Consider the following 15,131-nt stretch of genomic DNA (forward strand, 5'->3'; position numbering starts at 1 on the left):
AGAGGTTTGTTTCTTGGGGAAGTATGCTGTGGTGAGAAGTTATGGCGAAGGGGAGAGAGCTGGTCGTACGCTGGCAGGCATGCTCCGTAAGCTGTGGGCAAGTAATTACATTGTAGAATTGTCAGATTCAGCAGGCGATCCTCACACTGGCACTGACGAGATTAAACGTGTTCTCACTAAATTCTATGCCGATCTGTACGCGGAGCCTTCTGGATTGGACGCTGCTGCGTCAACTGATTATTTCAAGGATATCAGTTTGTTGTGGCTTGAAAATTTGCACCAGGTATACCTAGATGCCCTCTTTTCGGTGGATGCAGTGGTCCAGGTGATCCGCAGGTTGCCGGGTAAAAAGGCTCCTGGGCTAGACGGCTTAACGTCGTCCTTTTCTAAGGAATATGCTGAAAGCCTTGCACCTCACCTCCTGGAGGTTTATGCTGAGGCACTTGATGCAGGGGTTCTCCCTGCCTCGCTGCATGAGGCCCTTATAGTGCCTATTTTGAAGCCAGGGAAAGATCCGTGCAGCTGCAACTCCTACCGTCCTCTTTCATTAATTAATATAGATAATAAGATCCTGGCGCAGCTCATTGCTGCGCATCTGCAGCCTTTGCTCCCATCCCTGGTGTTGCCGGACCAGTCTCGCTTTATACCAGGCCGTTCCACAACGCACAATCTCCGTACCTACTTTGCAGTTTGCGGAGCACTCGACCCTGATGTATGCACAGTGGCGGTGTGTTTTTAGATGCTACCAAGGCTTTTGACTCTCTTGCGTGGCCATACATGTTCGCCCTGCTGGCTCGGGTGGGGCTGAGCTCCAGATTTATACAACTGATTTGACTGCTATATTCGAGACCTCCTGCCCGGCTGAGAGTGAATGGGATCAATTCTGACCCTTTTTTGTTAGCTAGAGGTACTTGTCAGGGCTGTCCATTGTCCCCGTTGCTTTTTGCAATTGCGATGGAGCCGCTGGCTGCGGCAACATCACAATCATAGAGGTTTGGCATTCAGGCAGCGGCCAATATTAATTTCTTTGTATGTGGATGGTGTTGCTCTGTATGTCCGAGACCCACAGCGACATCTTGATGTTCTGCTAGATGAAATAGTGTGCTTTGGACGGCTCTCTGGGATAAACATCAACTGGTCTAAGTCAGTGGTGGTACCTCTCTCTGCGGCTATGACACAGTTTCCCTTTATATACATTCAATTGCCTGATGGCCCGGTGCGGTACTTAGGGTTCTGGTTGAGCCGAGATGTTACTACGCTCTGGTCAGCGAATTACGGTAGAGTTCTTGCATGGTTGGAAGAGAAGGTGGAGATGTGGCGCTCGCTGCCGCTGACCAGTCATATCGCCATAGCGAAGATGGTAATTCTGCAAAAGTTTCTATATCTGTTTGTAAACCTACCGCTTGTTCTCACTGTGAGTCTTTTTGAAAAGGCTCAGATCTGCTCTGGTGAAGTTAATTCGGGCCGGTAGACAGCCTAGAACTTTGTGGGAGAGATTGACACTTCCGTTTGAGATGGGTGGGTTGGCGGCCCCAGATTTGGAGCTTTATTATTACTGTGTGCAGGCACATTTCGCACATTTTTGGCTGTACCGTGTGCGGTATTTGCCACATCTGGCACCTGAAGTGGACGCTATATGGCCTGATAGACTGCTGCGTGTGCTGGGGAACCCGATTGGACCCAGGTTGCGTGAGATTAATACTGCGGCTTGTACAGCGAGGGCCTGGACCGCGCTGTTGAGACGTGTTAAAGTGAGTGAGCCGCTTGCACCTACGCTGTCAGTTTTGGATGTTGCGGACGTGCAGCTTTTGGGAGATGCTCGTGTGCATGAGTTCCTTCGCAAGTCTGGCCTGGCCACCTTGGGCTCTTGGTTTTCTGATGGACTGGTCATCTCAGCTGAGGTGGCGTTAAGTGATGGGTGTGATACTGCGATGAACCAGCTATTTGTGCTCAGAATTTGGTGCTATGCTATGCTCGCATTACCCCTGCTTCCCCGCGATGCCACTGGTGTGTTGTGCGCTGGAGCTCTTGTACCAGACACGGTTCCCACATAGACTTATTACCAAGCTTTATGCCTGTATGCAGAGCGAGTGGCCTGGGACTGGGATGGGGACGAGAGTGCACTGGGAGGCGGACATTGGTGAGGCTATCTCAGACGAGGTATGGCGCAGATGCTGCGCGCATATGAGAGAGTTGTCTCCTAATTATCGACTACTCTTCATTAATTTTAAGTTTTTACACCAAGCATACTCCCAGCGGCTTGAGACGCATGGGGCTGCGTGCTGATGCGCGTTGTGAAAGATGTGGGGCCCCGATGCGAACTTTCTACACACCGCATGGTGTTGTGCCGGAGTGAGTGAATATTGGATGGAGGTGCTGCGCATTATTGAGGAGATGACTGATATTGAGCTGCCACGTACTTCTTGCCCTCTTAGGCTATGTTGAGGGGTCCCAACTGCTCACAGAAGACTGATAGGGCTGCTGTTGCTGTTGGCTAAGCACAGGGTTGCGATGTGCTTGGGACGTGGTGCAGTGCATCGGAGTCGTGAGTGGCTGCGGGATGCTTCGTACTGCCAGGAGCAGCTTATGATACACTGGGAGCTCATGCCGGAGGGCTCGTGTCCCAAAGACATATGGGGCCCACTGCGTGCTTTTTTGGTAAATCAAACTTTTGCCAGTGACTGGATGCTTGGCGTTTCCTATAGCTTGTGCTAGAAGGTTCTCCTTTCCGCTATGCTATCCCACAAGGTCGGTAGGAATATTGACGCCATTCAGATGGCAGAACTGTCCTGGTCCCTTCTTCCTCTCACTTTTCTCTATTCCTCTCTTTCCTCGTCCACTCCTTCTTTTTTGTTAGTTTCCTGGGTTGTATCTGCTGGTTGTTATCAAGTTCTCTTGATTTCAATGTGCTCATTGAGAGTGCCCCGCAGTAGATGGTACTATATTATGAATAGTGAAGCCACAATCCTGACTGGCAGACATTGTGAGAAGGTTGTATATTGCTGATAAATATGCTTTGCTTGTTTTATGTGCGGTTAACACTGGCCTCTCAGATGTGGGACATTGATTATATTGTTATTATTGTATAATAATAAAATTAATAAAAAAAATCTTTTAAAAAAGTATGCCCATGCCAAGTGGAGTTTTTGATTCTGTCAGGGATGTAGATCTTTCCCAAGTACCAGCCAACTTGTGGACTAAGGGTTCCCATGATGTTGGTCTTATTCGTACTGCTACTCCATTTAGAATTACACTGAAGAAAAGTGCTGTTCTACCTACGGTGAGATAGTATCCTCTTTTTAAAGAAGCAGAAGAGGGCAGCTCCCCTACTATACAGACGTTGGTAGAGTGAGGAGTGTCTCCTTGTAATACTCATATTTATCCGGTTAAGAAATCTAAGGGTAATACTTGACAATGGTTCGAGACCTGCACCCCTTGAATGATGTAGTAGTACCAACATTTGCAATTTTTCCTAACCTTTCCATTATTTTGACGAATATTCCTCAGGATGCTAAATATCTCTCTGCTATAGAACTCAATAATATTTACTTTAGTATCTCTCTTTAACGAGACAGCTATAGTTTGACAGTGTTTTCCTATCATAGGACTCAGTATTTGTATTCTCCTTTCCCTCAAAAGTATTGTGAGTACCCTAGCATTCTCAACAGAGTGGTGAAAAACTATATGTTAAACTTCCAGTGTGACAGTACTTTGTTGCAGTATGTCAAAGACATATTAGTTTGTAGTCCTGTAGACAATATACCATATCTCTTTTAGTTACCCTCGCACAGAGAGGATACAAGGTAGAAAAAGACAAAGTTCAGTATTGTTAGAAAGAGGCCCATTACTTAGGACAGTTACTGCCAGCTTCTGGCCTACAAGTAAGAACAGCATTTGCACATCAAATGATTGAGCTAGAAACGTAAGAGAACTCAGAAGTTTCTTGGCCTCTGTGACAATGTGAGACAATGGGCTTTTGATTACAGCACTTTAACAGCACCTTTACTAGCTTCTATTAAACAGGCAAAAGACAGAAACGATAAGATAATGTTGACACCAGAAATGAGGGAGACTTTCCAGAAATTGAAAACTGAGATAACAAATGCCCCAGGTTTGGGGACTCCTGAGGACTATGCCTAGGAGTTTTATCTCTTTTGTCATTGCAGTGATCAAATGATGACATCTGTCTTTACTCAGAAATATCTCGTAGGGCACAAACCCACTGCATATTTTCGTGGACAGTTGATATCAGTGATGAGAGGACATTATCCTTGCGAGCAAGCTCTCGTCACTGCAGCTTTTGCAGTGCAGAAGAGCCACCCCATTACTATGGGGGCACTTTTGACACTCTATGCAGAACATGCAGTGTTCGCCATCATTCCAAAGGCTAAGACTACTCTAACTACACAGCTGTTGTCAGGATATGAGGTGATAGTGTTACTACCATCTTTGACGGTTGTGAAGTGTCATACAGTAAACCCTGCAACATTCTTTGCTCACCCTATATTAGACTCTGAGGATGATGTGCGCAACTGTGCAATGTATATCCCTAATTAATCTAGTCAAGCAACAGAGGATCCTATTCCAGGTAGTATTTTCTATTTTGTTGATGGTTCCTCTGCTATTGATCAGAATACAGGAGTGAGACACACAGGTGCAGCAGTAGTCAGAGTACAACAACATGATTCTTCAGACATACTCCACATAGTAGAGCAGTTAACACTAGCACCACATTATTCTGCACAAGCAGCAGAGTTGATAGTGGCTCTAATGCATGGAGCAGAAAAAGTAAACACAATAAGATTTGGCTTATGTAACTACCACTGTACATTATAGCATTAAGAAATAGAGCAGTGGAGGTTTCCTCAAGTCAGACGGAAGTCCTTTTATGCAAGGTAATCTTTTAGAGGCTTTACTAGAGACACATTCATTACCACAGGCAGTTGCAAAGTGTGCGGCACATACAAGTGGGCAGGCTCTTTTGTCACGAGGAAATGTACTAGCAGACTGGGCAGCTAAAGATGCAGTTAGGCACACACCCTGCCTGTATCATCAAGTTCACAACATGTCCCTATTTTGGTGGCTCAAACTGCCTCACCATCTGATTCTGAATCTGACCCTACCACTGATAACGTTATGTCTCATTATGCTGAAACAGCAAGGTTATATCTTCGAGAGTTGCAGGAAACCGCTCCACCACATGAGTTTCCCATAACCACAACAGTTATGGGAAACTAGAGGATGCTCCCAGACAGGGGATGACTTATAGACAGATATCTACAGGTAAATCAGTAATGCCCCAGGCTTTACTGATGATAGCTCTTGATCAATTCCATTTACTAGCTCACATCTCGAGACATCATTAGTCTAGGCAAATACAACAAGACTGGCTTATTCTCAGCTTACATTATATGCTTACTATGTACTTTCATTATTCTGCCGTTTGTCAACAATTCATTATAAATCCCACATTGAAGATGATAAATTCTACCATTCCACGACCACAAGGTTCTTTTTAAGCGCTCCATCTTGACTTTGTGGACATGTAAGAAAGGGGCAATAATTATCGGTATCTCATATTTGTAGTTTAACCTACACGACTGTGTGATTGAAGCAGGACCGTGCATCCATTGTGATGCTAATTCAGCTGCTACTTTTCAGATTTGTGAGGTGATTCCCTACTGGGGAATTCTGAAAGGTATAAGATATGCCAATGGCACATACTTTTAAGAATGCAATCTTTGCACATCTCACAAGAATGCTAAGGATAAAACATAAACTGTCTTCTGTTCCTCATCCCCAGAGCAGTGGCATTGTTGAGTGCCTTAATGGCCTGCTGAAAAATAAGGTCAGCAAGCTATGCACCACCTTAAATAAGAAGTGGTTGTATTGCTTACCATTGGCACTCTTCTCTCTTAGGGACACTCCTAGTTCTGATCATCACCTGACACCTCATCAAATAGTGACAGGGAGACCTATGAATATTCAGATACCTGCCACCAGAAGTAAGGTACAGGGAGAAAGTAAAGCTGCAATCTTGATTGATGAAATGCATGTTTATCTCTCTCAATTAACCAAAGTCGCAAAGTTAATTTCTAAACAGGTAACCAAGGCACAAGAGAATCCTGAATTCTGAGGTCAACCTCACAGTTTTGCACATAGGTGATATAGTTTTTGTAAGACATTTTGTCTGGAAATGGAGAGAGACAAGGTTAGATGGACCTTTCAGTGTAATGATGTCTACCTCAAGGTAGATGGCAGGAAGCCTTGGATTAATTTATCGGACATTTGATTGAGCCCTGCACCGTGCCAAAAACCACCAACGGCATAAATGGAACAAGAGGGGGGAAGAAGATTGCGACAGTAAAAATACCCCCTCCACCTCTGCCTTTGGACAATTATTTGAACCAGCAAAGTTATGTATTTGTGTTTTATTTTTCTAGCACATATTAGATAAAGGTTGAGAAAGTACTAATAAATCATGTTTAGTTTGCTCTGTAATTCCTCATGCTACAGGATCAGAGAGGTTACAGTCAACTAAGGAAGTACCCCCAGCACAGCTCTGTCTTTTACATGTCTACCTGTGTAGGATTAAGGCCCGAAGGTAGCAAACACGTTAAGGTAGTACAGTTTTTAGTTAATGCCATAAAATATGACTTTTCAACAGAGGTTTTTTTGCATCCTTAAAGACAGACATGACATAAAGGATGAAAAAGCACAAATGAAGAAAACAGGTCATCCTGGCACTACAGAATGAATACAAATGGTCTTAGGGTTTTTAGGAGTAGCACGCCGCCCACTGAGTGTAGTAGTTATTTAGTAAATCCTTTACCACCAGATTGTGTTTTTAGGCCAGGATTTAGAGTTACTGGATCATTTTATGTTCATGAATAATGGCATCCTGATATTGAATTTTCTTGCAGGGCCATGGCTTTGTTACAGAACTGATGTTAGTCAGGATCCAGTAGGAAAGTGCATGAGTATTTGGATCAACAATGTTGCGTGTTACACTTGGATAGATAGTACAGTAAGTCTTCAGACAGTTATGAGATTAAGGTCTGTTCCTTTATGTTTCAAAGGAAACCGCACCGTTAATGTAGGCGGGATTATCAACTGCCTTGCCACAATAGATCACACCTACATGCAGGGGGGCACCTTCAGCCTCATGGATTATTATTGGCTCAGCTGACACCAAATGGGAATGGCCTATGTACCATGGTCACTTTGCATGCCACTGTTTCAGTAAATCCTGGCGTTAATTTATCAATGCTTCGTGAACACCCCATGAGCCGTCCAATAACTTTGTTAAATTATCACTGAAGGAGAAGGACTGCAGAGTACTATGGCACTACCACTTGAAATGATGTTCCCCAAGAGTACCAGTTGTTTAATGATGCACAGTTGTTCTTTGGAAGTATTCTGCCATTTGTTCAGGCGAAGGCAACTGATCGATGGCTACGGATAACTCAATGGAAAGTTATGAAGACTATAAATTCTATGAAAGCAGGATTTAATATCATAAAGGAAGAGCTGCAAACTATGAGAGTGATAATAATGCAAGACCGTTGTGTACTTGACCTTATGACCGCCATGGAAGTAAGGGTAAGTGCAAAGAATGGGAGTACTTATTTTACTTATGTCCCAGCAAATGATGTGGACAGTGGAACTTTGACAGAGGCCATACAAACTTTGCATAAACTACAAAAGAAAATGATAGGTGAAGGAGGTGCCCCAGATAATTGGATTAGTGAATGGTTTTCTTTGCTACCATCCTGTATGTCAGGACTGTTGGGAGTCTTGTTGCCAGCTCCTGTGGCCATGTTATTGATATGATTTGATATTAAATTAATGTTAGCATGTTGTAGAAAGACTGGTACAAAGAGACAGGGGGGATGTTTCCAGTTAGGACACCAACAGGAGTAGGAGATGCTGAGGGCAATATATATCGCCTAGTGCCAAGAGCAGACCAAGGTTTAGACCCAGTAGTTGAAACATGAACTAGAGGGGGGAATGTTGGAGAGGAAATAAAATGTGAAGAAATTACGCTAAATCAGAAATCAGTGGAAAAAGATACACAATTATATGTGTGAAAGAGCAGTGTAGGCCTAAAATTTGTGCTGATGCCAGAGAGGTGAAGAGTTCCTTGAAAATAGAATGCCTGACCAGCAAGGTCTTAGTTAAAGGAAAACCAGTGTTTGCAAGCTTGAAGGAATTTATAGTCTTTAGCACACACGCACATATTCTGTTGCCCCAGCAAATTAAAAACATGATTGAAGAATGGGACCAGAAGGTTGAATTAGCCAAGGATATACAAAATCTGATAAGACGTCTTGGGAGTAGAATCATGAAACACACACGCAAATACACATGCATTCAAGAGTAGTGAATAATTAGCTTGTTAAGCATTGTTAGAACTGCAATAAAGAATGTGTAAGAAATAGGATAAAAGTTTAGGGACAATGGTGATGGAATGTTTTACAACAGACATGTAACTGCTAAGTAACGTACTATTTGATCTTTTGTAACAAGCAATGTTAATTTTGCTATATAAGTGGCTGCCTGTGAAGCAGCAAATTGAGACCAGCTGTTTACTGTACGGAGGTAGCTACTCTGCCGCAACAGTAGAAAAGCTGTGTTTTCCTTGCGAGAGAAGTCTTGCCTTTTTTAATCTTATGTTTCCCTGCAACAATGTCCTCTTTCTGTCAAAACGTAACCTGTCAATTAAATTCACTATTAATTTCCTAACTTCAACTGTCCACCCCTCCCCGTCTCTTTCTACACTTGTTCTCTCTACCACACGTAATTACTTTCCTCCTTTCTCACACCTTTTTTTCTACTGCTGCTTTTTTCCTCTAGCCACCATTACCTCCTCTATCTCATTGTGCTGTATCCCCTTATATATCTCAAATTTCCCACTCAAATTCACCACTGTTTGTCAGTCTCCCCCTTGTTATCTGTGTATCAACCTCACCTCCCTTTCTCTACCTCACTTCTGTCTTTTTCATCTAATTGCCATCTAAAATGTATTTTTTTCAACCCTTAAACTCTTTCTTTAGACCTTTCTCTCTCCATTTTCTACCTCAATCTAAAACATTAGCGTTCTCTCCACCTCTCTTGGGTGGCCTTTCCGCTATTTTCCTCTATATATTCTTCTTCCTGATTATCTCACCTTTCCCTCTTTCCACATCATCTCTCCCCACCTCACCTATCTCTCTGTATCCCTACATCCTTTCTCCTTCTACTTCACCTCTCTATAACATTTGCTTTATCTCCCTGTCCATCTCCTGTCCCCCACTGCCTCTCATATTTCTAACTCATCCGAGCCTGAGATAATTTTCTAGTCAGAGAATTGTACACATAAAAAGGAGAGCGAAGCAACAAGAGGAGGGGAGAGTTACCAGTTTTCGCCGTATTGAATAATGAAAATCCTCATAGTAATGCTTTGATTATCACTGTTGCAGTGATAATGCTATTTGTTAGGGGGACTCATTTGTGATGACAAACATTAGGCAATTAAACTAGAATTTCAAGTACTATGCCCTTATATCTTATTTGTATACCATGCACATGTCCACTTAACTTTCACTATGCCATTTTTGCTGTGTCATTCCCACCATGGGAGGAACAGGCTGGTTAGAGATTAAATTCCATGTAGAATTTTACTGTTGTAAAACAACCCCAATCTTGATCCAAAGAAATGGCTTTATCAATGCTTGTACCGTTGTTCTTTTTGCTAAACTTGACTGTAGCTAAAGCTCTTGCCCGTTTTTGCATGCCCCTTTTCTGAATGTTTAACTGATAATTTAATATTGTCTGTCACCATGAGGGTTGGAATATCTGACGTATACTAGTCTCTTAATTCACCCACTATAGCCTATCTTGACTTTCCATAGCATGCTGTCCCTATTCTGGCTGATATGTGGTGTCAAATATACTGTTCTGTACTGCAAAGTGAGAGCCACTACACCTCTTTATGTATAGAATAAAAAGATTAATGAATGTAATCTAGAGCTATACCACCCATTCTTCTACATTCAAGTATCACTTTACTCCAAAAGGTATTCTATCAATACTAGCAAAAGGAGATATTGTAGATCATCACGTTTGCTTGGAAAATAGTGACTGTAATCAAGTGACTTTCAGTTCCTTAAAGTGAGTCACAGAGAGGAGACAGTTTAATGTAGGCCGCACTGCCTCTGTGCCTTCCCTTGTGCAGTAAAAGTTAACACTGAAGACATTATTTCTCACCATTTTATCTAAAGATCCCATTTACAGCATCTTCTTTTTTCTCTGTTTGAATGATCAGTGATCATGTCACACGAGTCCCTCATGATACGCCGGGCACTAAGAAATCAAAGGAAGCAAGAGCGCCTGCAGAGAATGGAACAAGAAACTCCTGATGGCCTCACAGAGGAGCAGGAACAGTTGATTGAAATTTTGAAACATTCCCACAAGAAAAACTTCAGTGACAGCATGCCTCTGATCTTCGGACTAAAGGTGAGGCGAGATGGTGTATGTATGTTCATTTAAATATTGAATGTGGAGTCCAAAAGGGAATGCCAACCACACTGTATTGCCTCGCAGGTCTTCCCACGTCATTTGTAGGGTTTACATTCATGGTTTTCTGACCTAAAGAAGTTGTCAAGAAAGTAGACTACTTTGAATGGGGTCCATCTCAGCCTAATTCTCCCAGTGATTTGGAACGATGCTCTATAATACACTGTTATGTGTATTTGTAAAGAACACTATCACCCACAAGGTTATCCTGGCACTGACTCTGTGTACAGATATGCCTCTCTCTCTCAAAGCATATCTATTCACCTACACCCCGTCCAACTCACAGAAAATGTGGCTAAGTTCACGGAATGCTTTCAGCATTATTAAACGATTTTCTGACATTCAGGGACGTTAAATCACTTCCCAATTAAAAAATGCACATTTTAAGACCCATAAACCAAGTAGTGCAGACAGCATGCTGAAAATGGCTAAATTCTCGCCAAATCCCCAGCCAGAACTTAAAGCTGAGGTGGCAGTATGTTTTGTAGTATGCATGTCATGGCCGAGGAAGTGTCTATAAATATTACTGTGTGTAACACCCTATGTAAAGGTGGACTATTCACCAAAATAAATTTCAACAATAAAAGTACACTGTGCAGAAAGTGTTTTGAGTTCCATCCTTGGTGCTGAACTTAAAATGACGATGGACACTTTCTTCTTTTATGCAATGTGATTACATTAAGGGATCACAAAGGAGGACTGTGTTGCAGTGTTAATCTTGTGGCGTGTTTTAACACCAAAGAGACATGGATGTTAAATTTAGACAGGAAAGAAATGGGGTGTGATAATAGGGGACTAATGGCGCTCAGGAGACTATTTGGCCAAATATAGCATTAGGGGTTACCTACACAAGGGAAAAACACCCATCCCTTGAAGGTTCAAAAGAACCCAATAATGATTAGCACAATGTGAGCCCCCCCCCCCTTATTTTTCAAAGTTTCCTAATCACGATTAAATAAGTCAAAACTCAAGTGAGTAAAGTTCAAATGAACGCAATCTTATATATCACGCCAGTCTTTATAAAGTCCACTCGCAACGTAGCGTTTCCTAAGCATGGAAACGCCGTACCTGGATCGTTTGGAATTCTAGGAGCCTTGAAGTGTACGGCTATCAATTAATGAGCCTTTAAGAACCAAGGAACATAATGTATGCTATTTAGGTGTACTGTACATTCATAAGAAAGGACATTACTTATCTCTTGAAGCAACTTATAATTAATTGGAAATTAGCCCTGAAGAAGTCGTTGGGGACTAAAGGATTCTCCCATGACGAAACACGTGTTGGCTCGAAGTGTATTTTCATGAAGGATGCTGTTAATCTTAAGATGTGATCCAATAAATCCTGGATAGGATTGGACTTTATAAAGACTGGCGTGATATTTAAGATTGCGTTCATTTGAACTTTACTCACTTGAGTTTTGACTTATTTAATCGTGATTAGGAAACTTTGAAAAATAAGGGGGGAGGGCTCACATTGTGCTAAATTTAGACAGGATGTTGATCATTCTGACGTTATATTTACACGTGGCTTTTGTTGAAGTCTTTAAGGCATTTGGTGCCTTCAGTCCATCAATTATCAGGATATAGCCTGCCTTGAACTTGACTGTTGGTTGTTAATAGCAACATCCAATAGTGATAGTAATGATTAATGGAGCTGTTCCATAGTGGCACAGTTCTCGGTCTCCTAATACCAGATGGAACATTATGGGACCTGGTTTGTTCCAGCACAAAGTTTGTTGAAAAAGTCAGTCCATACAGCTTAGGAGGATCTTTTATTTTTAGGTCTATTCTAGAGACCTATCTTACTGTCATGTTACCCTACAGATCATCTGAAAAATAATTATACTATATTCATAGTAATAATACCTGCAGAAAAGAACTTTGGGTGAGCTTTCTTTTGCTGTTGGTTTGTTGATTGTCAATCAAACGTTGGTTCGGGTCACATAGCATGTATACAGTGTTTGAACTAGTTAGCCCATGCAGCCAATGTCTTAATTGGCACTTCTTGTTTAATTATGGATCAGCCCCTAGGACAGCCTTCAGGTAAGTAGAGCGCTTGTAATATGGAGTGTCAACATTTTGTCTCTTTACTTGTAAGCAGAGAGAGGCAAAGAAGCCCCCCTTTGAGCCAGCCCCTAGGGCCTCACATAAATGCCAGAGTTCATCATGATACAGTTGTGTACCCACTCCCCCCATTCTTCGGAGTAGAAGAACCTCTGAAGTGCTACATTTGTATCTGCCACTGCTGCTTTCACGTTCCTCTCCTTCCCCTTCTTGTACGTTTAAGGGCTGCAAACAATGGTTTCTACTGTGCACATGTATTTATTATGAAAGGTGTAAAACATATAGTTATCTGGATGACAATCTTGACTAAACCATTTAGGCTTGAAGCTACTTCATAGAGTTTATGGAGCCAGGCATCCAAGATTCACTTCAGGATATACAAAGTACATATAGACAGGATATAGCTCACAAAAAATCGCATGCTGATAGTGGTTCATTCCCTCCTAGTGCACAGTATTAATTACCAAGTCTGTGATAACCAGCACTTTTTCTATGATTCATCCTCCTATCAAATAAGCATTGCTTGTACGCAGTCAATTGTACTGTGAAATTTGACATTTACTAAACTACATAGAGAGCTGCAGTGTCTTATGACCCAGCACTCTTAGAAAGTGTACAGCATAATAAAGAGTCCAATGAAATTCAATCTAAGTTGTGAATAGCACAGACTTCCAAGGCTTCTTATTAAAATGTATTCTTTTATTCAAGTATTTTCCACTAAAACATCTTCAATTCATTGTAGCCAACACATTTCGTCCACAACAAGATCTTTTTTTGAGAAGTGATTTCCTTCTGCATATAGATGTTGGTATTAAATGTCATGTTAGCAATAGCCTTATCTGAAGCAATAATGCTCTTATCCATATTGTATTATATTGTACTCCTTCTTGGTTTCCAAATACATCTATAATATTTTACCGGAGTTGTTTTGACCACCATAATGTTTGGCTATGTCTCTAAAAAGGATATTAGTAGTGTTTTATATAGCAAGTTTATTTAGTTCAGTTTTTACCTTTATTAAATTTTACATTGGCAAGTGTATCAGAGAAACTTGAAGTGTGATATGGATATTCCAAAGATTTAATTAATTTGATTTAATTAATCCTAAGAATATATGAACCATTACATGTTCTTTGCCTAACAGCTTAAGAAATGAAAGGTCATGAAGCAGCATATATGTGTGTCATTTGTACAGATGTATCTTCAGCAACATTTATGAGCAACTTTTTATGAAATGAATTATTTACAGAAGGTTGCATCAGGTATAAGATAAATATTGAAATTCTATCTAAAATTGATGCTCCCAGTAAAATTAGTGTAAAAAAAAACTATTGCTGGAGCATGGTCTAATAGAAGAATAGAACCAATATTCAGTTTAATTATGTAAGTCATAGTAAATTAGTCGTCATTTCTAGATAGAGAACCGCATTGGTATGTAAAAACTGTAAATTATTTGGAGGCCTGGTTGGAAGGTGTCCATGAATCAAACAGAGCTCTTAAGTTAATCACATTTTGAAGGCTCTATGAGCTCTGGTGGAACTTCTATTTGGATTTTCAGACAAAAAATGTATACAAAATTTGATAAGTCAACAGAGAAATTAGATTCTCATTGTTCAAAAGGGCTTTCTTCAATATAACATTGTTTAAACAAACTGGGTGGCACCTTACAGATGTGTTAATGTTTAGAATAGTTAAATAAACAGAGCTTTGACTCAAGCCCATCTACCTTTGTCTGCACGCTCCAGTGATAAAACATGAACATTAAAGAAATCTATGGCAGAGAAGCGTCACTCTCCTCATCAGCAGCAGCTGCAAACCTTTAAAAATAAAACGATAATAAACAACGTTTATTATCGTTTTATTTTTAAAGGGGCGGGGCCACGGGGGATGACAGTCATGGAGGGGAGAGCCCTTCCCTCAGAGTGCATGCATGTTTGGCCTGCTGTCTTGGGCCAGCCAAACACACATGCACATAGGGCTCTCTCCAACCCGGCACTGTGTTGTCTGTTTGGAGAGAGCAGGCCCAGGCTCCCACTCTGCCTTTTAGCACCAAGCAAGGGTGCTCCAGCCAATCACAGTGCTGCTCTGAGCAGCGTTCTGATTGGTTTCAGGACAGGTTGGGAGCCTGTGCCTGCAGTGCGGCGGTAAGCTTAAAGTACGATATATATATATATATATATATATATATATATATATAGGTGCTTGACTTGATCTCCCAAAACCGTATTTGTACCAATGCCATTATTCATTAAAGGGACTATTTGTTATATTCCTCTTGATTCAGGCAGTTGAGGACAACAGAATGTGGACATGTTGCTATTATCAGTTGGTGTTCTACTGTATCTGCATCATTATACTTTGTGCCAATATTTTTTATGTCTTTTCTATTGATGTGAGTCATTATTTACTGCATTAATGTGGATTGCCCTGTTTTTGCCTCGCTCCATGTTGTTTATTTGTAAGAGCAAGTGTATGTTCTTCAGTGCTTTTAGTTGTTATTTTTGTAGTTTT

At 41.4% G+C, this 15,131-nt stretch overlaps 1 protein-coding gene across 2 annotated transcripts in view; it reads left to right on the top strand.

Annotated features, from left to right (window-relative positions):
• Positions 1-15,131, top strand: part of NR1I3 (nuclear receptor subfamily 1 group I member 3) — a 493,273-nt gene that overhangs the window by 237,937 nt on the left and 240,205 nt on the right. For both annotated transcript variants that reach the window (XM_069217814.1, XM_069217815.1), the window contains exon 4: positions 10,307-10,497. In XM_069217814.1, coding sequence (XP_069073915.1) covers positions 10,307-10,497 — 191 coding nt within the window. The remainder of the gene's footprint in view (positions 1-10,306; positions 10,498-15,131) is intronic.

The sequence above is a fragment of the Pleurodeles waltl genome, chromosome 12 (assembly GCF_031143425.1).
Source record: "Pleurodeles waltl isolate 20211129_DDA chromosome 12, aPleWal1.hap1.20221129, whole genome shotgun sequence".
Taxonomy (NCBI): Eukaryota; Metazoa; Chordata; class Amphibia; order Caudata; family Salamandridae; genus Pleurodeles; species Pleurodeles waltl.